The sequence below is a fragment of the Gouania willdenowi genome, chromosome 9, assembly GCF_900634775.1.
Source record: "Gouania willdenowi chromosome 9, fGouWil2.1, whole genome shotgun sequence".
Taxonomy (NCBI): domain Eukaryota; kingdom Metazoa; phylum Chordata; class Actinopteri; order Blenniiformes; family Gobiesocidae; genus Gouania; species Gouania willdenowi.
Window position 1 is genome coordinate 4,293,720 of NC_041052.1, and position 25,250 is coordinate 4,318,969.

General features: G+C 35.6%; 1 protein-coding gene across 2 annotated transcripts in view; it reads right to left on the minus strand.

The window, feature by feature from the left end:
- Positions 1-25,250, minus strand: part of sema6a (sema domain, transmembrane domain (TM), and cytoplasmic domain, (semaphorin) 6A) — a 177,111-nt gene that overhangs the window by 45,140 nt on the left and 106,721 nt on the right. For both annotated transcript variants that reach the window (XM_028456788.1, XM_028456789.1), the window contains exons 7-11: positions 20,199-20,289; positions 16,796-16,915; positions 15,051-15,139; positions 7,596-7,813; positions 1,958-2,089 (exon numbers count right to left, since the gene is read on the minus strand). In XM_028456788.1, coding sequence (XP_028312589.1) covers positions 1,958-2,089; positions 7,596-7,813; positions 15,051-15,139; positions 16,796-16,915; positions 20,199-20,289 — 650 coding nt within the window. The remainder of the gene's footprint in view (positions 1-1,957; positions 2,090-7,595; positions 7,814-15,050; positions 15,140-16,795; positions 16,916-20,198; positions 20,290-25,250) is intronic.

The following is a 25,250-nucleotide window of genomic DNA, read 5'->3' on the forward strand; positions in this document are numbered from 1 at the left end:
AATGTGTATTTTTGGAGTCATTTTTTGTTTTTTTTGTTATTGTTTAGTGCATTCTATCATTTCCTGCATGTTTGCTGTCATAATGTGTATTTTTGGAGTCATTATGTGTATTTATGTTGCTATTTTGTCTATTTTTGATGCCATAATGTGTGTTTTTGGAGTCATTTTTTGTATTTTTTGTTATTGTTTAGTGCATTCTATCATTTCCTGCATGTTTGCTGTTAAAATGTGTGCTTTTGGATACATTTTGACAATTTATATTGTCATTTTATGTATTTTTGCTGTCATAATGTGTGTTTTTGGAGTCATTTTTTGTATTTTTTTTTTTACATTTTTAATTTTTTCCCTCTCATTTTGGTAATTGAAGTCATTTTTAAATTTCCATTGGGGTCCATACAAAGTTATCCTGAAGGCCGCCAGTTGCCCATGTCTGATGTAAAAACATTTGTGTGTGCATCACCTAAAAGCAACCAAAGACAAATAAAACTGATACAGTATTTGTGAAATAAGACAAACGTGCGAATGATTCAGAATGAGGATCCAGCACATGGATGAGCAGTCTGCTGTTGGACCTCTGTGGCTTTGTTACAACTCACCGTCTGTTTATGAACAGATAAAAAAGTCTGAGCTCACTGAAGGCTTGAGACGAATTCAATCACATCAATTAATTACGGGAAAAACAACAGATTTGATGTTGGCGCCGTCTGACCTCGCTCAACATAAACAAGCAATTACATGCTAATGGAGCTAAGTGAGTAAACGCACGCTCACGCATGTACTCAGTCGATACACGGAGTACAGAACACAGGCTCACTGTAGGTGCACCGCCTCCTCAGCCATATGGGAAACACACACACACACACACACACACACGGTACCAACAATTATCACAGCGCGCATCTTTGTTATACAATAAATCTCTTCCTTTTGTCCTGAATGATAAGAGTGAAGCTTTTAGATGATTAATTAGCGAGCAATAGATAAAAGGATTGATCAGGTTTATGCATTTGTGGAATTAACCAGTCATCTGTAAAATGATCTCACGCCTCATTGGTTGATAGCGATGCAGCCACGTGTGGAGTGAGGTAATGATGAATGCATGCAATGTGTGTGTGTGTGTGTGTGTGTGTGTGATGCAATGAGACACTGGATACACAATCAGTAAAAAAGAATAGATACAGTGGAGCAATATTCATATTGTGTTTTTATTCATTTCTGTTGTCATTTTCTGCATGTTAGCTGTCCTAATGTGTGTTTTTGGAGTAATTTTATGTATTTTTGTTGACTTGTTGTATTAAAATGATTTTTGTTGTTTTGTGCATTCTATCATTTTGTGTATTTTTGTAGTCATTTTGTGTGTTTATGTTGTCATTTTGTGTATTTTTACTGTCCTAAAGCGTGTTTTTGAGTAAATTTGTATATTTTAGCTGTCATAGTGCGTTGTTAAAACATTTTTTGTTTTGTGCATTCCATCATTTTGTGTAATTTTTCTGTCACAATGTGTTTTTGGAGTCATTTTGTGCATTTATGTTGTCTTTTTGAATTTTTGTGTATATTCGTTGTTGTTTTGTGCATTCTATAATTTTTTTTTTTAAATTTGCTGTCAAAATGTGTGTTTTTGAAGAAATAAGAAGAAAAAATAGGTAAAATAGGGAAATTTGAGTGACAGGACATCCCACTGCTGCGTTTTACACTCACAATGTGGAGAAACTGTCGAGATGAAGCCACTCAGTAATTACTGCACAGACTGTTTAGTAGCAACAAGCGAAGCTGTGAAAAACCTGAGAATCTTAGAGAACATTGCATCTGGATGTAATCTTAGTCATCACGGCTGTCAATAACAGATCTATGATAGAGAATCAATCCTTCCTCCTACACATTCAGATCTCTGTAAAGAATATGGGGATACATTTATTGCGTGTGTGTGTGTGTGTGTGTGCGATCCGAACCGTCTCACCTTGGTTTGGGAACTCTTTCTTCAGGAAAAGGCGTCCAGGTGGAGTCTGGTGATTTCTGCTCTTTGAAACGTCCAGTGAACGTATTTGCCACCTCCGCCATGTCATAGGCACACACAGCAGAACCTGGAATACTGCCACACCACAGATAAACACACACATGTTAAAAAACAACAATAAATATATGCACTTTATTAATAATGTGGCTACAGCTTGCAATGAAGCAATATTAAAGCTAATAATCACAAATTTATTATGGTTACAACAAAGTCTTTAATCATCAGATATTACAGGTGCTGTACGTCCTTATTTTTGGATCCATTGGAAACAATCCTTTGATCACAACTCGTTGCAATTTATTTATTGTAAACTAAATTGGTCTAACTTTGTGCGGCCGACCCAACATAAACGTACAAACTAACAAAAATACGCGAAAACAATCTTCTTAAAAGACAAAAAGACGACAGAAGCACACAAGAATAACACAACAACTATAGCACAACTATAACCCAAATACACAAAAATTACTTTAAAAGGAGACACAATTTCATAAAAATACAAAAGTAATCCAAAAACACAAAAAAGGATCACAAAAGACCACAAATATATATAAAAAATACATAAAATTGCTCAAAAAAAAGGTACAAACTTACAGGAAAACAAAAAAATGAAAACAAAAACACACAAAACAACTACTAGTGTTAAAGAAATACACAAAACGACCACAGAAATGAAATTTTCTTTTACAAAATGATGACAAAAATATGAAAAATTCAGAAAACACCTTCAAATGTACAGTAAAACATGCAAAAGTAGAACCAAAAAATACACAATGACTCAAAAACCATATAAATTTACAGAAAAACACACACAAATATGCAAAAACAACGAGTAAAGTGTTAAAGAAATGTACAAAATGACTCCAAAAAACATACAAGCATGAAAAATAAATAGATAAAACCACAACAAAAACAAAAAATTACCGAAAAACATACAAAATAACTACAAAAACACATAAAACAACAGAAATACAGACAAACCCTGTGTTTTCCCCTGTATTAATGCTCAGTCCTGTTAAGATTCTTAATATTATATGACTTCAGTATGAGAGTAATGTAATTCTTTGAATACATTTAATAATCAGATCTGTAAAAACCACTCCCAATTTGTTTCTTCCAGCTGTACGTTGTCTGATGGACTCACTGTATTCTTACAGTTTAAATGAATCAATGCACTACATTGTCTACTGTACAGACTGAACCTAATGTGGAAACATTTTCCTTCTCTTTTACAGCGGGGTTCCCCCTCCAACAGCCTGAGGCCACAAAAGTTCAGCCTGTATCAGGCTCAAAATATCAACAAAATATGTCATTGATTCTCATTTAAAGGAAATATCTGTCAGGGAAACAACCACTGTACATTCTTTACATCAGCTGATGCTTTTAGTGCCTATAAAGATCCCTAAAACAGTGGTTCACAATCTGTTTTGTCCCGTGTATGTACAGTATGTGTATATCATTATCATCTCCATGATTTCATGATTTTTCATTTGTAGAACAACGACCTCTCCTAAACTTAATCTACAAATTTAAGTGGAATTTAAAGTGCATTTTATTTTTTTATTTTTTTTAAATAAAATGCAACTTTTATGTGATTACTTTAATAGTAAGTACATCTCCTTTGTAAAATGGAGCTAATTATTGCCTCCTGTTGTCAAAAGTGTGATAAAATGGCCTCTACAGCATAAAATAATCTGGTTTTAATAAATTACAAGAAAATATAGTATTTTATTGAGCGATTTTGCTGTTACACTGTAAAAAGCTGTTGCTTAAATCCAAAAAAATAAAACAAAAAGCAAAAACTTTTTAGTAATTTAGTGAACTTCTTGTTTTTCTTATTTCAGAAAAGTAAAAAAAAAAATGCATTTTTCTGTATAAAACTTTTTTGGATAACAAATGTATAGAAAAAGCAAATAAATAAATAAATAAATATAATAAAACTTAACAAACAGGCAGTTATTAACCACATCATACTTAATTAAATAAAGTTAAATGTATATGCATATATTAAGAAATGGATTTGGATGACTTCATGCACTCAGTCTTATTGGTTTTAGATCAAATTTATTTTGCATATTTTACTTTTACCAATTACTTAATAAAATGTGTAAGAAATACCTGATAAAATCTGTTACATTTAAGAAAAAGAGGTATTTGTGTCCAATAATTTTATTTAACAAAAGCATTTTTATTTTTGCATCTTCACAGTTAACTGTTTAGATACAATTTTGATTTTTTAAAACTAAAATAGATTCAATTAATCTGTAAACGCTCAAAGATTTAGTTTGTTTAATACATTTTAATACATTTTAGGATATAAAATCATTAGTTAGTTAAATATTCACATTTATTACTTCTGTAACTTTCACAAATGCACAAAATAGCCTAAAAATAAACAAGGAACATTTCCTGATTATTTTTAAATGAATAAAATCTTTCAATGTGCTACATGTACACGTACCCCTGTTTGGGAAACACTGCCCCCCCCCAAAAAAAAAACTAAAAAACACCAGAGGATTCATAAAACACCTTCAAATGTACAGTAAAACACGCAAAAGTAGAACCAAAAAATACACAATGACTCAAAAACCATATAAATTTACAGAAAAACACACACAAATATGCAAAAACAACTAGTAAAGTGTTAAAGAAATGTACAAAATGACTCCAAAAAACATACAAGCATGAAAAATAAATAGATAAAATGACAACAAAAACAAAAAATTACCGAAAAATATACAAAATAACTACAAAAACACATAAAACAACAGAAATACAGACAAACCCTGTGTTTTCCCCTGTATTAATGCTCAGTCCTGTTAAGATTCTTAATATTATATGACTTCAGTATGAGAGTAATGTAATTCTTTGAATATATTTAATAATCAGATCTGTAAAAACCAATCCCAATTTGTTTCTTCCAGCTGTACGTTGTCTGATGGACTCACTGTATTCTTACAGTTTAAATGAATCAATGCACTACAGTGTCTACTGTACAGACTGAACCTAATGTGGAAACATTTTCCTTCTCTTTTACATTTAAGAAAGAGAGGTATTTGTGTCCAATAATTTTATTTAATTCATTTTAATACATTTTAGGATATAAAATCATTAGTTAGTTAAATATTCACATTTATTACTTCTGTAACTTTCACAAATGCACAAAATAGCCTAAAAATAAACAAGGAACATTTCCTGATTATTTTTAAATGAATAAAATCTTTCAATGTGCTACATGTACACGTACCCCTGTTTGGGAAACACTGCCCCCCCCCAAAAAAAAAACTAAAAAACACCAGAAGATTAAATAAAGCTTCTCTCTCCCTCGGGCTGTATTTTTTCACAGTTGCATCATGGGTTAAACTCATCATGTAGACACTGTGGAGACGGCGTACACAAGGACACTATTGTAGCGAGCAAGGTCAAACAGCTCTTAATTCTCTGCTCAGCTAATAAATTACACTAATTATTATCATATCGGACGTCTGCTAAAAGTTGGGAAGTCGCATGTTGAGAGAATATGAATGTGATAAACAGACACGTTACTGGAATAAGAAACAGTTAGTGTGTCCTAAATACGGGTACGTGTACCCCTAGGCGTACGCGATGGCATTACAGGGGGCACTTGAGAGAAAGAGAGAGGAAAAAATTAAATAAAAATATGGGGTTTTATGTTTATTTTTAGTTAAAATTATAATCATACTAAATATTACCAGCAACTCAAAAAATGGCAACAAAAACACAAAATAAGAGAAAAACATACTGAATAATAAAAAGAATAGACAAACAACAACAAAATACACAAAGAGACACACACACTATAACCAGCAACACACAAAACGACAACAAAGACGCACTAAATGAGAGGAAAATACACAAGATCACCACAAAATACACAAAAATAACAGAGAAACATACAAACTACATAAAAACACACACACACAGAGAGAGAATAATTAAAATAAACACACAAAATAAGAGAAAACTATAGTACATAATAAAATGAACAAACAAACAACAAAAAACACACAAAATGATCTTGATTACTAGAACATGAACTGAAAATACAAAAGATCGATGTTGGTCCCACACCAGGTGGGAGGTGACATGATTAAAAACTATAGAAATGAATCTATTCAGAAGACAATAAATACTGTTTATTTCCCCTTATTTACAAAATGAGATTATTTAAAATGTGTGTGATCACTAATTCATTCCATCATTATGATCTACTGTATAGAATCAGCAAAAAGTGTGAGCACCACCGTGTGTGCGTTTGCTCTAATTTCACACGCTGAATATGAAATGGAAAATAAACGCGAGGATAAAAACTGGAGCTTATAGAAATGTTCTGAGGCTTTGCTCGGTTGGGTTTAAATGTCTATTAACAACGCTCAATCGCGTTGTCACATGCAATCGTCCAATCTGCTGCAAAGTTGCTCCAAATAGAGAAATGACTATTAATAAGCCATCAGCCAAGCTTCATCCCTATTGTGGTCATTTTTCAATTTAGATAAAAACTCCTAAAGCCTGCTAATACCCAAACGGACTGAAAAATCAAAAAAAGATGCAAAAAAAAAGGATGAAAACCCTGCAGATGAATGAACATTTCTTTGCACAGAGCTTTGGTAAATGTTGACTCAGTAGAAACGAGACGTTGCCGTGAGGCAGAGGAAGTGACACGCGCTACCAACGTTAACAAAGGTCATCACGTCATGTTGTTGATGAATCAACGACGTATTTTACAAGTACTTCAAGCAAACAAAGGATAATCAGATTAATGAATAGAAAATACAAAGCAGATTTTAACGCATTAACCTACTTAATTAAAACAAACAATGAACATTGATTAAATAAGCTTTCTTATTGTAGAAAAGGCTTAAAACTGCTGGAGACAATTGTGTTTTATCAGATAAAGACATAGTGTGGGCCTCATAGATCAATACATTGAAAATTATTTGCTTGAAAAAAGATTTATAGGTTGAAAATTGCCACTTTTTTGGGTATTTCCCACTTTGACCAAAGGTGAATTTTCAAGCCCCGCCTGTGCCCATTGTCCCCCTTCAAATGTATTAAACTAACAGAGAACAAGAAGCATCATATTTCATAATAAATAAAAAAAAAAACAACTAAATGAACCGCATTTCAAACGGTCTCATAATTTAATGTTCTTTTAATTTCTGATACATACACACTTTTTTGTGTGTGTACGCATTTTGTTTAGTGTCATTGTTTTTTATGCTAATCATTTAAGAATACTGGCATGAAATTGAAACATTTCCTCCTGTATGTCGCGCCCCACCTGTCATACCGCTATTCCCCAACAGGGGGTGTGCCACACGTTACGAGAAGCACTGAGTTCAAGACAGTTTTTAGTGCATTGCATTGTGGGATGTGGAGTCCCCTAGTTGACCCTAAACCAGCAACAAATATAAGCAGATTTGGTTAGCTTGGTAGATAGCAACGCTGGCTAGCCAAATCATGTTATCTGATTGATCTATCGGTTCTTATCGGGCCATTATTTATCATTCGGTGAGAATTCAAAGAGTTGATTTCCCTCTTTTGGTTTTGCCATAATTACCTGTTGTACGGCGTGGAGAAGGTCGCCATCACCACGTCCCTCCCGTTGACGTGAAGCACGTCGGTCACAGCCTGCAGGATGTTGAAGTAGAAATGCGAGTCCCCGGGAATCGAACAGTTCAGACGAGACTTGAGAAATGAAGTCCACTGTTTCTCCAGGACACGCGGTGAGCCTCCTCGGTCGTTCTTACAAACCCTCGCCACTCGTGGAAACACCACCTGACCAAGGTTAACCACATGGATAGGAGTGAGTCAGCACTTTGGTATAAAGCATAAAATAATATACAATTAAAGACATGCAGAATGTACTTTCCCCACATTGAGTACATTTAGGCTGTGTTCAAAATGTCACTCTGTACTGTACACTACAAACTCAATGAGTATGTACTGTCTACTATATACTATTAGTATGATTGGGATGATGAGTGTTACCACTGAAGTATATTTCCAAGTTTCCCAAGATGCATTTAGAACCTACGACAAAAAAGGCCAAATATCTCTGTTGATTCTCCACCTTTGAAAGTTCTGAAAACGTTTGAAGTGAGAAAGTGACCACGTAGAATATCAACATGTGCTCATTTGATCTGTAAAACTCACGTAAACACATTTCATTCCTACATTTTGGAGACGTTCAGGGACCCTCCTCCATTGAGCTACTGAGAAAACTTCCGGTTCACTTCAAAACAAGAGCCCTATTTACAAAAACGTTAAAAACTAATGGAAGACAAGAGGAGATGCTTTTATTTTGAAAAGGTGAAGTTTGATTTTTAGCTTGAAGCCGGTCCCAGGGCCATTTTACGTTGCACTCGCAATGCATCATGGGACAGTTGAGTATGACTAGTGTGCCCACCGTGCATTCTTAAAACATGTTCCATATAGTATACATCTGGTCTTTTCATACTATCTAATATGAACGCACCACATACTCATTTTGACGTCAGACTTAGTATGAATAGTATGTTAGTATGTGATTTCAAACACAGCCTTAGAGACTTAACAAAGGGAGGGAAAAAACATAGAAACATGAAAAATAATTTTTACAGATGTACCGAAAGCTCTTTGATCGTGCATATGTTGTACTTTATCAAAACTACTAAAACCAGAGCAGTCAGAGCTCAAAACTCTTTTCTAGATCTTGTCTAGATATTGTCAGTGATTCCCACTATAAAGACTTGGAAGAAATGTATATCCCTAATTAATAACATACAGTACATACAGAAGGTCTAGTGCAGGGGTGCCCAATCCTGGTCCTCAAGAGCCACTATCCAGCATGTTTTAGATGTTTCCCTCTTCCAACACACCTGATTTTTACAGAAACATTTTACAGAGCTTGATGGTGAGTTAATGGTTTGAATCAGGTGTGTTGGAAGAGGGAAACGTCTAAAACATGATGGATAGGGGCTGTTGAGGACCAGGATTGAGCACCCCTGGTCTAACCAGCGAACCTAAATGTTTAATAAAGAAAATATGAATCAGCCTTAAAGAAGTCCGTTATGGAGCTCATCCGTCTCTCACTATGAGTGACAGCTGTCACATCTGCCATGTTTCAGCACCAAGGACAGCTAATTTAGCCACTTTGTGTTTTAGAAGTCATTTTGTGTATTTTTGGGATCTTTTTGTGTATTTTTGATTATATTTTGGATTTATTTTGTGTAAATCCAACTTCTTGAATTACATGTTTTGTGGGATTTGTTTTGGGGGGCTGCACATTATACAACTGGGGGCTGCATGTGGCCCCCGGGCCACCAGTTGCCCATGTGTGGTCTAAATCAGTTCTTTTGACCAAATCCTGCTGACAGACAAATGAACTCTTTGTTGGAGGCAATAATGAAATATAATAAAAGCCTCAGTATTTTCTTGACACAACATTAGCAGATGTTTAGTGAGGCCGCTCTGTTGACAACAAAAGACTCTTTCACATTAAAATCACTCTTTCACTCGACCCGGAAAACAAAATAATTTTTAGAAGGTTTTTTTTTTCCCCTAAAAGTAACGACTAATATGTTTGTAATTATTTCCTTAAAATATGTTTTTCTTGCAGTAAAATGAATGCAAAGCCATTAAGGTAGAAACTCATTGTAGACGGTGGTTAAAAGCTTTTCTTAGCTCACAGTGGCACAAGGTAAAAAGGCAATTGTTCCTGAATCCACCACCAGTTTCTCTACAGCTGAAAGTAATCAGAAGGCAACACTATTCTGGGAGCGCACGTTGTGCACAGTTGTCTGGTAACAACTCGTTATCCAGCAAAACTATATTTAATCTAATAGAAATAGGATTCCATGATGTTTAACCTTTTCCGCAAACAGCCGGATGTCACAATATCAAATTAAAGAAATAAGTCTTTTACCACGCTGTGAAATAGAGTCAGCACCTGGTTAAATCAAATTTCTACTGACATAATTACAACTTGTGCCGTCAATATTGTAATTAGCGCCTGTCACACCATATTTAACAGCTATAAATCTAATCTGGATCTGAAAATGATGGTGTGAACGGGAGCAAACGTGCATTTAAACTTGATCTCTGCACACACACCGACACCCACAGAAAACCCCTCAAACACCCTCACCCCACACACCCACAATCATTCTCCACTTCACCGTCGACGGACTAGCACGCAAATATAAATTCAGAAAAATATCGCAAAGTCAGCTGAGAGAAGGAAAAAATAGAAATAAAAGCCCCTCGCTTTAAGATCTGCACAGACCGGTTAGCGTTGAAAGTGAAGAAGGAGCGGGTGAGACTCAAAGGATGAGAGCAGCATTATAGTAGAGCTGTTTGCAATTCAGCATCACATTAATGCTTATCTTAGGTTAGCTGAATACACACAGGAATACAACATACAGCCACTGCAGTACACGTACCAGTACAAAACAGTGGGTTTTTTAAAATCCATTTTCATCTCTTAGATCAGTGGTTCTCCCACGACTCCATGAAATAATAATAAATAAAGCATATACTGTATCATAACAAAAGTGCTTAACTTGGGGATTAATGCACCAATAAAACTATTTTATTTTTCAAGTCCTCTGCCAAGAAGCTCATATTTTCACTGGCATTTTTTTTAAAGGGGCGGTATCATGAAAAATTCTCTTTATAATGATTATGCTACAGTGATATACATTTAGCCTCGTTCAGAGGGACAAAGTTGAAAAAGTTCTGTTTCCTCCCTCCCTTGTTATTCCACAGTTTGTAAAAAGTCAGCTCCAAACGGGCCAGTTGAATTTTTCCACTACTTGACTTCACCTAGCGGAAAGTCCTCCTCCTGACAATCCTGGCTCCTCCTACCCTATAAGAATGTGAGCTCCTCCCTCTCAAACTACCTCACAGCTAAAACAAACACTGTGGTTTAATATAGAATATATACAGTATTATACTTTATTGTCATATATGTAAAGCTACATGAAATGTGTTCTCTGCATTAAACCCCTTCCTGAGGAGCAGTGGGCAGCAATGGAGTAGCACCCAGAGCAGTTCCATTTTTAGTACCTGTTACATTGCCTCATATGCACCTTAAATGCACTATTCCTGTAGTGAGTAGAGATGAGGAGGAGAAGAAAATGACTTAGCAGCTTAACACTTTGGTGAGTGTTTGAAACAGCTGAATGACTGCTGCTGATGTGATAAACAAACACTGTGAAACGCTGAGACGGCCTCACAATCACAATAGCTGCTTAAATATCCATGTGTTTTACTGTAATATGCAGTTTTTTTTGGCTGAAATAACAGTGTATGGATAGCAAAAGAAGACCACTTTGGTGATCACTGATTGAGGCATGAAGTCAGCGTCTATAGACACGCCCACTCATGAATATGCATAAGTAGGCCCCAAAACAGCCTGTTTATAGAAGCGTCATCAAATGGACTTTTCAGAGGGCGAAAACTCCAGAAAATAGGTGAGTTTGGGAAAATAAACCTCAAATATTATGTTGTTGGGGTTCTTAGAACAAATAGAGATGGGTGAAAAATAGTATAATACTGGAGCTTTAATTATAAATGATCAAGAGGTTGAGCGTTCAATCCCAGTCTATACCTGTCTGTGTCCATGGGCAAAACACTGAACCCTAAGTTGCTCCCAGTGGTTGATTAGCGCCTTGCATGGCAGCTCAGTCCCATTGGTGTGTGAATGTGAGTGTGAATGGGTGAATGAGCTGATATTGTGAATTGCTTTGGGACTAACAGTGCTTGTTTGTGACGCAATATGGTCCAATGACGTCACAGAATCTCAATTTCAGCCAATAGCAAAATTAAATTGTAATAGCCGGGTTTCAACCCATAGAGGGCAGTCACTCTGACAAACACAAACAGACAAATTAAAATACTTTGAGTAAAATGTTGAGAGTTTGATCAGGATCAATAAACATCATTGTTTTATACCCAAATACATTTGTTTTCAGTAGAAAAAAAGTCATTTAGTTACTGTTTAATACATTTGTCTCAGTTATTCCTTAGTTTCATCTGGATTATACATTTTACATAAGTGTTTATACATTTGGATCTACTGTATGGTTATTAATGCGGATATACATTTTTTGATAAAGATCAATCCATAATCCTGATGCTTGCATTGCAAAAAGTGAAATCTTACAAAGATGAAATATCCTAAAGTAAGGCAATATATGCTTGTTTATTTCTTCTTACCCATTTTTGTCAACTCGTTTTTAAAATAATCCTGAAAAGCCAAACTTTCTTGTTCTGTTGGCTGATAAGTTATATTTTCGTTAACCTTTATTAATTTATTTGTCTTTTAGCAAGATTAGGTCAAAAGTGCTTCAAATATTATGACATATTTTTAACAAAAGGCAAACATTACACCATGGAATATTCCATTACATTTTAAAGGGGATCTGGATCAATATACTGATTCTGCATCAGGTTGAGAAATAAAAAAATGCCTATCTCTAGTCGTCATTATTGCCAACATTTTGAAAGATTAATAACTCACTTCACAATAGACTGATCTTTATGAAATTTGACTCAGAGATGTTGGGTTGGTTCTTCAATGACCTCACTGAGTTTAATCCAGGTCGGACCTGGATTGCACAAAAAATAAAGGGTGTCCATACATTTGGAACTACTGTATGGTTATTAAATGGGATATAGATTTCTTTCATGCCTTTAAAATGTGAATGATCATGTTACCATGATCAGGATCACTGATGCAGATACCTGACAATATCTAGAAAAGAGAAGATTTGGTCCTTGGTGGAGGTTTCTGAGTTCTCTTGTTGGTGACTCATTAAACAGATTTAATGTTCTATAAAAAACTAAAACAGCTACTCTTTAAGTTCATTCCTACTGCAAACATGCTAAATATTTAAATGGACAAATTCAAAGAGAAGATCGTTTCTATTGCATTTAGGGCTAAAAATGGCATACAACTGTGTTTGAGAACCCCTCATGTATATAACAATGGAATGCAACAGCCTCTATTACAGCTAAACAAAGCAAACATCGACCACATGCATTTAAGCGCCAAAAGCCTGCACGATTGCATGCCTCGGTGGGGAAAGCTCATTTAGCTGTGTAATAATAAAGACGTATCACTCACCAAATGGTAAATGGCTCCCGATGCCTTCGCTTCTACCCCCACATGCATAATTAGACCGACATTGCTTTCCAAATGGTGAGCAGATTAGGCAGCCTGATCTGTATTCATGCTCTGTTTAACAAGTGCTTGTCACTTTTGGCAGTGAATGTATCATTTTTACCTCGGCTCTTTTCTCATCTGTCGCCCCCTCTTTCACACCCTCCGTCGTTTGCCCTTTTCTTATTTATTCAGTGAAGTTCATACAGCACGACTCATTTCTGTTTTCATCTCCCTGGAATCAATTAGGATTACGACAGCAACGAAACCTACAATTACTATTATAATTGACCCCAACCCTGCTTAAATGGGTACTTGTACTTTTTTATTTCTAAATCAGTCATTTTACTTGTACTTAAGTACGTTTCAAAAGAAGTAAAGTAATCCATTACATTTCTACACCTAACCGTTACTGAATAAATGATTATTTTTTGTTTTTAAAATGATCAATGGAAATGACCAGACGTGGGGGGTGAAAGTAACTAGTAACTTTTACTTAAAGTACTATTTAATTGAGCTACTTTTTACTTGTACTTGAGTATTTTATGTACAACTTATGAGTATGATTTTAATCAACTAACAGGATCTACTTTAGTGTGATTTATCAGTACTCTTTACACCTCTGCCTATAGGATGTATTTTTCTGTCATTTTGTGTATTTTTCTCCTTGCTTTGAAAAGATTTTTGTGTATTTGTGATGTTTTTGTGTATTTATGTTGTCCTTTTGTGTGTTTTTATTGTCTTTTCCTGTGTTATAGTTGTGCTTATACGTGTTTTGTGTCATTTTCTGTTTTTGGGGGAACATTTTTGTTGTTGTTTTGTATATATTTCAGTTAATTTGTGTATTTGTAGTCTTTTCTTGGGTTTTTGTTGTCCTTTTGTGTAATTTTCTAACAAGTAATTTTTAGTTTGAGTGCTACTCAATTGAGCTACTTATTACTTTTATGTACGACTTCCTTGTACTTGAGTACAATTCCTGTCAAGTAATAGTACTTCTCCTTGAGTAGGATATATCAGTACTCTTTACACCTCTGCCTATAGGATGTATTTTTCTGTCCTTTTGTGTATTTTTAGTCATTTTTCCATATTTTTGTTCTTGTTTTGTATGTATTTCAGTTATTTTTGTGTATTTGTAATGTTTTTGTGTATCAATGTTGTCCCTTTGTGTGTTTTTATTGTCTTTTACTGTGTTATAGTTGTACTTGCGCGTGTTTTGTGTGTGTTTGGAGTCATTGCATATTATTATTGTTGTTTTGTTTGGATTTCAGTGTGTATTTGTGATCTTTTTGTGTATTTATGTTGTACTTGTCCTTATGTTGTGTTTTTGAAGATATTTTTGTTGTTGATTTGTATATATTTCAGTTATTTTGTGTATTTGTAGTCTTTTCATGGGTTTTTGAGTAGGATATATCAGTACTCTTTACACCTCTGCACACAAACCCATCGCCCTGGAAACCTGTTAAACCTTTTTTTGTCTGATGCCGAGCAGAGGAGATTACCAGAAAACGTCTGAATTCACACCTGAGGAAAGACTTCCATTATGCCGCCTTTTGTTTCATGTCTCAAAGGCACAGGTGGAATTTCACTCAGACGACGCGTGAAACGGCCACATGCATTATACAGATGACTTGAGAATAGGATCTCCAGACATACATGTTGTTCCTATTTTAGTTCGCTGCATCCTGCTCAGTGTTTATCTACAGCTGAAATATGTTGCACTCCTCACGGCTGCTGAAAGCCTCTTTCCACTTAAGTAATACGCCCATATCCTGTTAGTTTCCTCAGGCACTTCCAGATCCTTCTGGTAAATAGGAAGTCACCTCTGATTAGTGTTTAAACAACACCAGATGAACGGAGCCGTTTGCTTACCTTTCCCATTGTGTTGTACTCCATGGCAATTTCCCGAAAGAAGAAGTAGATAAAATCTCCGTAATCGACGGCCTGGACGAAATACGGCTCTACAGTTGGAAAAAAGTTAAAAATGAGTCAAAGACAAGTCAGTGTGAATCTTGTCATTATTTTTTGTCAACTCCATGTTTTAAAGTGACAATAACGAGACTATGACTAGACTCAATTAAATATATATACAGTATATTATATTGATATTTTGATATAAAAAATATACAAAATTTCTTAACAATTTATCTTTCATCACAGTGATCACATCAAATCTGTCTGAGTAGGGCTGCACAATATGGACTAAAACTCATATCGCACTATTTTTTTCTCAAAATGGTGATATACAATTTCCATATTTTCAACTCAATAAAGTCTGACCAGAAAGACAATTCTGGGTTAAATTTGCTGATGAAAAATACCACACAGGCACTTTTATTAACAAACTGCTGCACAATATGAGCCACTTTAGTTTTTTTCCTCCTATATGGGACAGCACGTGTGAGTGAGTTCTGTAGTGTGGCTTGTTTAGATGGGTTAGGACGCAGTTAAAGCAAGTCTCCTAAAATGAGTATTTCAATAAATGATAAGCTACAGAATAAAAATCATTGTAGACATTATTGTAATTTTCTATATTGCAATAATAGAAATCTCGATATATTGACCATATATTGAAATTATCAATGATAATTTAATGTTTTTTTTTTTTAAATGCATAAACTGTTGTGCTTTATTATTTTAGTCAACTAAAATGTAATTTAGTTCACTTAAACTAGACTATAACAGAATTGGTCCCGATGACTACATTTTGACTAAAACTAAGTTGCATTATAGTCAAAAGACCATGACTAAAATAAAATCAGAATTAAAACATGAACTCAACATGACAAAGCAAATTTATAGAACAGGGGTGTCAAACTCATTTTAGTTAAAGGGCCAAATCTGAACCAGTTGGATCACAACTGGGCCCTGGGCGCAGGTTTAAAGTGGGAAAACTAACAATTTCAACATGTGCCCATAAGTTTGCATTTCCAGTTATAAATCAGACTTAAAGTATGGAAGGCATCAACAATATCAAAGCAAGAAGTCACAGATACGTAAATTTTTCTTTCATTTGAGGATGTTTTGTGGAATAATTTGAGGAAAAATTGCAGGATTTTGAAAAATGTAGAGTTCTTTCCACAACAACAATTTACAACTGAATTATTTGGTCATTTACACAATGATTCATGTTTTCTCGATCATTTTCACTTTTTCCTGCGGGCCGAATGCTCTGAAGGGCCGGATTTGGCCCCTGGGTCTTGAGTTTGACACGTGGGATAGAATATGTGTTGAGGAGAAACTCGGACACCAGTGTGAATCTCAAGAGCCAGAATCCTCCATCAATCCTCCATCAATCCCACAAAAACCCAATTTGAATGCGAGAGAGGACAGATCTCTCCGCTGAGCTTCTACTGAAGTTGCCGGTGCTTGTTGCTGCTCGAGGCAAAAGCAATTTACACTCCACTTGGACTCGTTGGCAAAACGACTGAATCAAGTAGAGCAGCAACATTTACATAAGTGCAGCTGTTCTTCATCCCTTCATAAGAGAAAAGCCCATAAACATCAGAACAGAATGAAAATGTAAACGCGAGTACGTCTGAAATCGTACATTGTTTTCTAAAGTTGTCAGTCAGCTTTGCTTTAAAGTGACCACAGAGACTTTGTTTATGGCTCACCTTTCAGCCATTTGGAGTCGTGCTTGACAGTGCGCAGTGTCGGGCTGTCTCCAAGGCTACGATAGATGACCGCATCGATCGCCAGAAAGTCTGTTACCGTGGCCGAGTACAGCTTGCCATCTGGAGACGGGAGAGAGGCAATAAGGAGGAAAAGAAGGCAACAATAGAAGAGAGGGAAGAGTTAGGAGAGAAAAACAGAGTAACAAAAGGAATAAAGTTAAATCAAGAATTATTCTCGGCTGTAAACGCACAAATGTGTTTTAGATCGTGCTGTCAAGAGATTGAACAAATTATGTGATTATTGATTTTTGCTATGTACTGTAATTCATAAATCTAATTCAACTGTGAGCTACTTGATATGTATTGTATAGTCTGAAGGGCTACCAGTTAGAAAGGCACTTCTTAAATACCAAATGTTAATGGTTTCACTTTAATTAGAGGCTAAGATAATAAAGAATGCAAGCAGTAACTTAAAAAGGCAGGAAATGTTGAGGTTTCAACATGAAACATTTTATTTCTCCTACTTTATGCAATTTCATCGAAATTTTCATATTTTACAAAAATCCCCTTTGCGTTTTTAAAAATATATCTTATATATAACATACCACAATGTGTGCACCCACTCTGCAACACTTAAAAATCATTTTCCAATGTTTCAGTGAAAATAAACATTTAAAGATTATTAATTTAATACTAAAACTTTATCGCGTGCAACAGAATTTAACTCTAAAACAAAGTACTAACTCCATCTCTCAAATGTATTAATCTTTGTGATACAAAAACAGATCAAAATACAATACACGACATTGACAATCAAAAACCAAACAGAAAATACCATAAAAACCATAATAAATCAGAATTCACTCAAATCATAAATTTCCAATTTTTTTTTTTAAATAGCAGGGTTTCAACCTTTTAAATAGTACACGAACTGCGTAAAATAGGACGACCGGATGTAGACGTGTTCAGGCCCACGAAAGGATTTGGCACTGACTGTCTCCCTTCTCGTAACGTAGTCCGTACATCGGTATTGTGTGTATACCGGGAACTCTTGAAATGAGAAAGGTTCCACGCTGTTTGGAATGCAATTAACGACGTTATTTTTCTTAGTGCGTTTTTTTTCCCGGTAATTAATTATTCGCAATTAACGCATTAGTATAGCTACATTTCAATTACCTTTGGAAATGCGCAAAATCGAAATTGCACAATAAAAACTGAGAATGGAAACACCTGAATTTAAATAAAAACACTCAGATATCGCAAAAACGTTTTTAGGCTTTCATGAGGAATTTCTGACATTCCGAAATTGAAATGTGTCGAAAAAGTGCTATGGAAATACTTTTTCCGCAAATACACGTCACAGAGCGTGACGTACAGTACTTGGTCACATGACGTGAGGTACCTGGTCACATGACCACTTCTCTCCCAGAAAACACAAACACCTAACACAATGCAGAGGAGACCAGGACATTTCTTAGCAGTATACTTAAAATTAATTACTGTCACATTAGACGTGAAACAGCAAAGAAATACGGAGTGTTATAACGAGGTTCTGAGCATCCATCTTCTTGCCGCAAAGTCTCGCGGGATGAGATTTCACGGGAGTTACGAGGCTCCAAAACAACCTTCATTGGAAACACGTTCAAAGCGCAATTATACTTTGTCATAACTTTAGAAATACCGCTTTTATTTGGCAAAAGTCTGAAATGGAAACATTACAGCTAGTGACAGCCCGACTTTTTTACCAGATAAAGGAATATCTCACACAACTTACCCACATACACATGATGAAACATGTAGCTGTTTAGCTATTGCGTAACCTAACCTGCATACATTCTGAAGCTCAGTGTTGACATATGGTCTTGGAGACTCACAAAAGCCTACAGTCGCACACTGGCACGCACCAACGTACACACACACCAACACGATCCATCACAGGCCTGACCTCAGCCTGCCTTTGCTGTAGAACTATAGTGGAAACTCAAACTACATAATTAAAAGGGAGAGCAGTGAGAGGAGCCCTCCTGATTACTCACTGCTTCCAACTGCTTTCAAAGAGCCCTGCGACACATTAACTGGTCAACCTCAACATTTACTCTCGCCTTACGCTCGGACCTGGCAGGCACATCTCACCACCGCTGCTCTAAACTCTTCACAGTGAATTTGAATGTGGACTGGATGAGTTCAGCAGCTTGAAATTGCAAAAACCCACCAAAGGAAAGATGACTCATTCTGGTCCCAACTCGCTGTGAACTATTTCCAATCTCTCACATTTTCATTACAACTGAACTAATGGCACGAAGAGAGAAAAAAAAGGCATTGATTGGGATGCTGTTGATGTGATTCACGTGATAACAAGGACGACGTTAATAAGAGGAAGCAAACAAAATCCCACATATAGTGAGTGTATGTAACCAATATTGCCTTTTGCTGTTGACATTTTGGATGAGTTCTATCATTAGAATAAACCGCAGGGCACTAAGGACAATATTAAATACGACCGCAACTAATCCGCCACTCAAACACACTCGAGTTTCCCATCAAGCTGAGACAAGTCCTGATGCTCACTGAATTCAGACAGAAGAAAAGTGAAATGGAAGCATTACATTCATCACATAACGCTAGTTTGACCCTGGTGTAAGGTAGAGGTCTCTAGGGTTGTAAACCAGTACTCAAGAACGGTCTTGGTCTTGAGACTTTGTAAAGATATTGATCTTGTTTCTGTCCTGGACTGGCCAAGACCAGATGACACCAGACTTAAACTTCAATAATGTGATAATAAGGAGAAGCACTTGGAACTGACGTATGGAAAAAGTCATTGTCGATTGGATGTTGTGACACAGTGTCACTTGAAGTTGCGTGAAAAATTCTGAATTTTCTACTTCAAGTGACTTCTGCACAAATGAGTCGCTAGAATTGCATGATGCGTTAAGCAAGGTCGCTTGACGTTGCATCATTTACAATGATTTTGAATGTATTCTAGTCGCCAGAGAAGTGGCTTTCAGTAGCATTCTGTGTGAACGCACCTTGAGACATCAGTCCATCCTATTTCTAGTCAGAAATACCTCAGAACTCTTATTTTAGGCCTCATCCACCTGAATAATAAACATCAGATTTTCAAATATTAACAAATTTGTCAAGATTTGGGATTATTGCATGTTGTGCTTTGAATGAGTTGCAGACACTTTATTTTTGTCTCTCAAATGTATTTAAAAGAAAACTAAAATTAAGAAGAGAAAGATCTTTAATTGTTCATCCTAGTCATGGATTGTCATGGTCTCTGTCTTGTTTTGACTCCCAAAGGTCTTGATCTTGGGTCATTCTGGTCTCGAGCAAGTCTTGGTGTGGGATACTTTGGTCTTGAGTATAGAACTAGATGTGTATAGAATGGGCTTCATCTTACCTGCAAAGAGGGCCACGTTGGCGTGCTTGGCATCATATGGACATCGGGCCATTCCACTGATTTCCTCTCCCAGACCCTCCATTGTGTCCATCTAACATCAGAGAGAAGAGAAAAGGTCAGGATAGGGTCCAAACAAAGCAGTGTGTGTGTGAAGTTAAACACAACAATAGGTTGATAATAGGAGGTGTTTGTTCCTGTTCAGGACATAGATCTCAGGACGCGTAGACATGAGAAAGAACAATAACACTATGTAAAGGTTAAAGGAACTAAAGATACAAATACAACCCTCGAGTGGAGAAAGAGGCTGTGAATCGGCCAGACAATAGTCCTAAAAAAGCTGAGTGTGTTTTTGTAATCATGTCCTGGACAAATATTCCGTTGAAAGGCCACAGCGGTGTCCTGCTGAGGACTCTTACAGTCCACCATCTGGGAAACTGTCACGCAGAGAGATTAAAAGAAAAACACTTTCCACAGCAACCTGTTTCCAAATTTCAGTGACTGAGCTTTTCTTTCTCCTGTAGTTTGGTTTTGAATCATCTGCAGCACTGAAGACTCCTATTTAACCATTCACAGCAGTCTGTAGCTGTTTTAGCCTTTGAATATTGTAGATTTTTGTACATCTTTATCCTTAATCCTTATGTCGTTACATGTCAGCCAGGTCGTCGCTGTAAATGAGAATGTCCTTTCTCATTGTGACCTTCGTAATTTTACTGTTAGCTTTACCTTTCAACATATTTAGAAAGTACTACTTTCTAGTTAAAAAAATAAATTATGCAAGTACAATTTTGTTTAAAAAAATGACATACTTTAAATTAAGTTGTAGGATAAAAGTTTTGACCTCCAAAAATAGCCGTGGGGTGTGGCTAGAAACAGTCTGATTTAGGAACCAATCACAAAGGAGGAAACTTCTTTCACCCAGAGACACAAATGAACTCATATATACTGTAAGGGTTGAAAACTGTTAATGATCAAAATAATTCATTTCAACCATTAAAACTCCATCACATCTGTTTGTTTGATTACTAGGATTCCCATTAGCTTAAGCATCACCTATCAGCTATTCTTCCACAATGACAATACAATTTATACAAAAAGAACAGACATTTCAAACACAATCAATAACAATAGACATAAATGCTTCAAAATATTATAGTTTAGGGATTTTTTAAAAAAAAAAACTCTAAAGATTGTTGTTTAATGTCATTTGGTAATGAATTCCATTTATGCATAACGTTGTATGTTAATGGGCGCTGTACTAATTTAGTTCTTATTTACTTACTGTCATACTCATAATGGTTACAAGTGAACTGTTTTTAGGCCGGGCTACCGGACTCAAAACGCCACTCACTTAGTTGTTGTTGTTGTTTAGTTAAAATTGCTGCTACTCTGTTATTCGCTAACGGAATGAGCTGAAATTTGGTATCTATAATCTGTGAATGTGTACGCATCGACGCTTGATTTTCAATTTGGGGACCAAAAACAAAACAAACAAAAGTCGATTTCTCATTTATTTGCAAGTCAAATCATTGGCACATACCAAGATATAAATGAGGTCCGGTATCGGCTCTGTATCGCTGCAACACCGACACCAAAATCCGACATCAACATTGCACGTCCACCGCTAGTCTTTTTTCAGTCGGTGTAACCGAGTCATTTGACAGTATTCTCGAGAACGTGGTACGTGTTATTTGGCATGGAGACGTTCCGCGGGCCCGGCCGTAGTTCATCGGAACTTGTTTAGTCACACATGGAAGAACATAATTAAATAAAACCACATTTACTGAGTCTTTATGTTCTCATGTAAACGTTCTACCTGAGTACGCTTGCGTTAAAGTTTGTTACGAACCACGTAAACAGGTGATTTCAAACACGAGCACACGAATACATCAGTTATTAAGTTGTTCACGAATGTTTTTCTGTTGCACTTTTCTTTCAAGAATGAAGGAAAATTGAAAATCAAGACATTGCTCCCCCCCCACCCCCAGTTTGGGAACCACTGGGTTATATGATTATTGATATTCTCTGCTGATGTTGACCACCAATCCAATAATTCACAGATTTTGTTGTGCACAAAAACTTTTGAAAATATATATTAATGTAGAGGTTGTAAAAAAATGGACAGAAATACCAAAATTTACTTTCTGAATCAGAAATTCAATATCGTTTTCATTATTGTTATTATTTTTATTATTAAATTATTTTAGTTTTAAAAAAATCATATTAAGTGGAAGTTGCAGGGAATAAACCCTCACGTGCACGTTTTGGGACAATATCAGGCATTTACAAGCATTTTTCCACATAAACGGTTGGTCAAAGAAACGAGAACGTCAATTAATGCACAAAATATGACTGAGTTCACTTTCTGAAATGGAAATAGGTTCAAATATCGTGATTTTGCACATGCATTACAGTAGAGAAACTTACTAACCACATTATGCTCTATAGGTATTGTTTATATTGATCGATTCATAATTAAAATGCTTGGGAAAGGTAGCAGGTAAACAAAAGTACATATTCTTTTTTGCTCAGGTTGCTCTCGTCTCTTACTGTGTTCACAGACATAAAAAGAAAAAAAAATGTCAAACTGAACTGACCAAAGGCTGAGGTCAGACAAAATGACTGCACAGAACACAATGTTTTCTGTCTATTTCCATCTGAACGTACTGACTGGACATGACAAAGGAGAAGAAGGTAGTTCACCACAGCTGGGAACCGCATACGCCGCAACAGCTCATTTTGTTTCCTATTCTGATCGGCTTCGTTAAAACACTCACACGCACTCGTACTGTGTAGTGGTGAGAAAGCTGTGCTAGAAGAATAGTTGGGTATGCTTTAGCAGTGGAAATTACAGATGATTTATGACAACAAAGGAAGCTGCAGAACTCACGGAAGCATAGTTGAAAGAAAGCTGGACATTGGTTATAAACACAAAGCAGAAATGTCTGCGTCGTCCACTGAACACAAACATGTTTTGTATATTTTTCTCTCATTTAGTATATTTTTGTTGTCAACTTGTGTGTTTTGTGAGTCATTTTGTGTATTTTTGCTGTCTTGTGTATATTATTTTCTCATTTGCTGTAATTTTGTAGTCATTTTGCATATTTTTCTCTCATTTAGTGTAATTTTGTTGTGGTTTAGGATAATTTTGTCAATGTCTTGTGTGTTTTGTGAGTAATTTTGTGCATTTTTGGAGTCATTAAGTGAATTTTTGTTGTCATTTTGTGTACTTTTGTTGACATTTTGTATATTTTACTCTGCTATGTATCTGCCAAACTCCCGTCCCAGCAGGCCACGCCCTTTTCCCCATGCAGCTGAAGCAGTTGCAGCTGATCAGCTACTGATTATCTCTCTTTTAGAATACTTTTGTAGACGTCTTGTGTGTTTTTTGAGTAATTTCATCCATTTTTGTTGCCAAATTGTGTCTATGGAGTCATTTGTAGTATATTATGTATAATAGTTTCCTCTCACTGTTTATTATTGTTGTCAATTTGTGTTATTTTTTCTGTTTTGTGTATTCTTATGTCATTTTGAATGTTTTTGAAGGACTTTTTGTGTATTTCTGCTGTCTTGTGTATATTTTTCTGTCATTTTGAGTGTTTTTGGACTCATTTTTTGCATGTACCATGAGGGTGTGGCCCATGTTGCTCTAGTCTATCTTTAATGCAGCAGTCAGACCCTTATAGCCTGGAGCTCTTCAGTATATTTTTCAAAGGTAATGACCCCCATGTGGTGGACTGGGCCTCACTGTCCTTAATCTGTCTTTTTTCTTTTGAACGGAGGAAGCCACTCCTAACACAGATATGTGTACAATGTCTGACAAATTAACCACGATAAGAAAGACAACAATAGAATGCTCGCTGTCCTTTGTCTTTAGCCTTGTTAAAAGCAATATCTATGATTTGTGGAAACAGGAGTAAAAGCAATCCATCCAGCTGTCGCAACACATTTAAAAAATAAAATAACAAGAAAATTGATGTATAAGCACCGGGTTGTGTTTTTCATATCCTGTTTATCGAGAAACTGTTTATTGAGCTGTCAACAGCACTCCGGAGAAATCAGTGAAGTGCTGAACCTGTGCCGAGTGCTTTTCAAAGTAAAAGGAGAGGAAGACTGTCACACCTCATCAGCCTATACTTCTGATCACTATATTATCCACTGCGTCTAAGCTTATAAACATATCCTAACCCTGATTTAAGGTGCTGTGCATCCAAAAGAACTATTTACTAGCACAGCTCGCTGGTGTTTTCCATAGGCTATATGCTAATTAATTACACAAACATGGTGTAAATCCAAAAACATGTCCATCAGGGCAGTTATAATCAGCTCAGTAAGGTTTTAAATATTCACACACAGTATTCTCTGTCTTTGTTGTTTTCAGAATGTATTTTTTCAGGATTTGCAAACTCATACTGAGGACAAACAAAGGGTAAACTCAGCCACTGTCCTACTTATGATCCACTTAAAACACCTCGTTTCCAAAGTCATTTAGTAATATCTAGAGTAGGGCTGGGTGATATGGACCAAAATTCATATCTTGATATTTTTTTCTCAAAATGGCGATATACGATATAAATCTCTATATTTTTAACTCAATAAAATTAAACATAATGCACCAAAACAGCATTGAATGCTGGTTATTTCAGCCTGAGAATTTGTTTATTTGGAATTAATTGGTGTTATTTTATTTAAAAAATGAAAAAAAAACCTAATTGTAATATAAAAACATGTATTTATGTCGAGGTTCTGATTTTTCATGATTGTAGAAAATGGACAGAAAAAAACAAATTAACTTTCTGAAACAGAAATGCAATATCGTTATTATTTTTAAAATGTCTTTTTTTTAATCATGTTAAGCAGTAAATGCTTAATTTGCTTAAATATGCTTAAATGCTTAAATATGACTGGGAATATACCCTCACATGCATGTTTATTTATTATCCACTTAGAACACCTTCTTTGCAAAGTAATTTATTAATATATGATTAAGTACATTTTAAAAGAAGTAAAGTAATTAATTACATTTCTACACCCAACCATTACTGAGTAATTTTT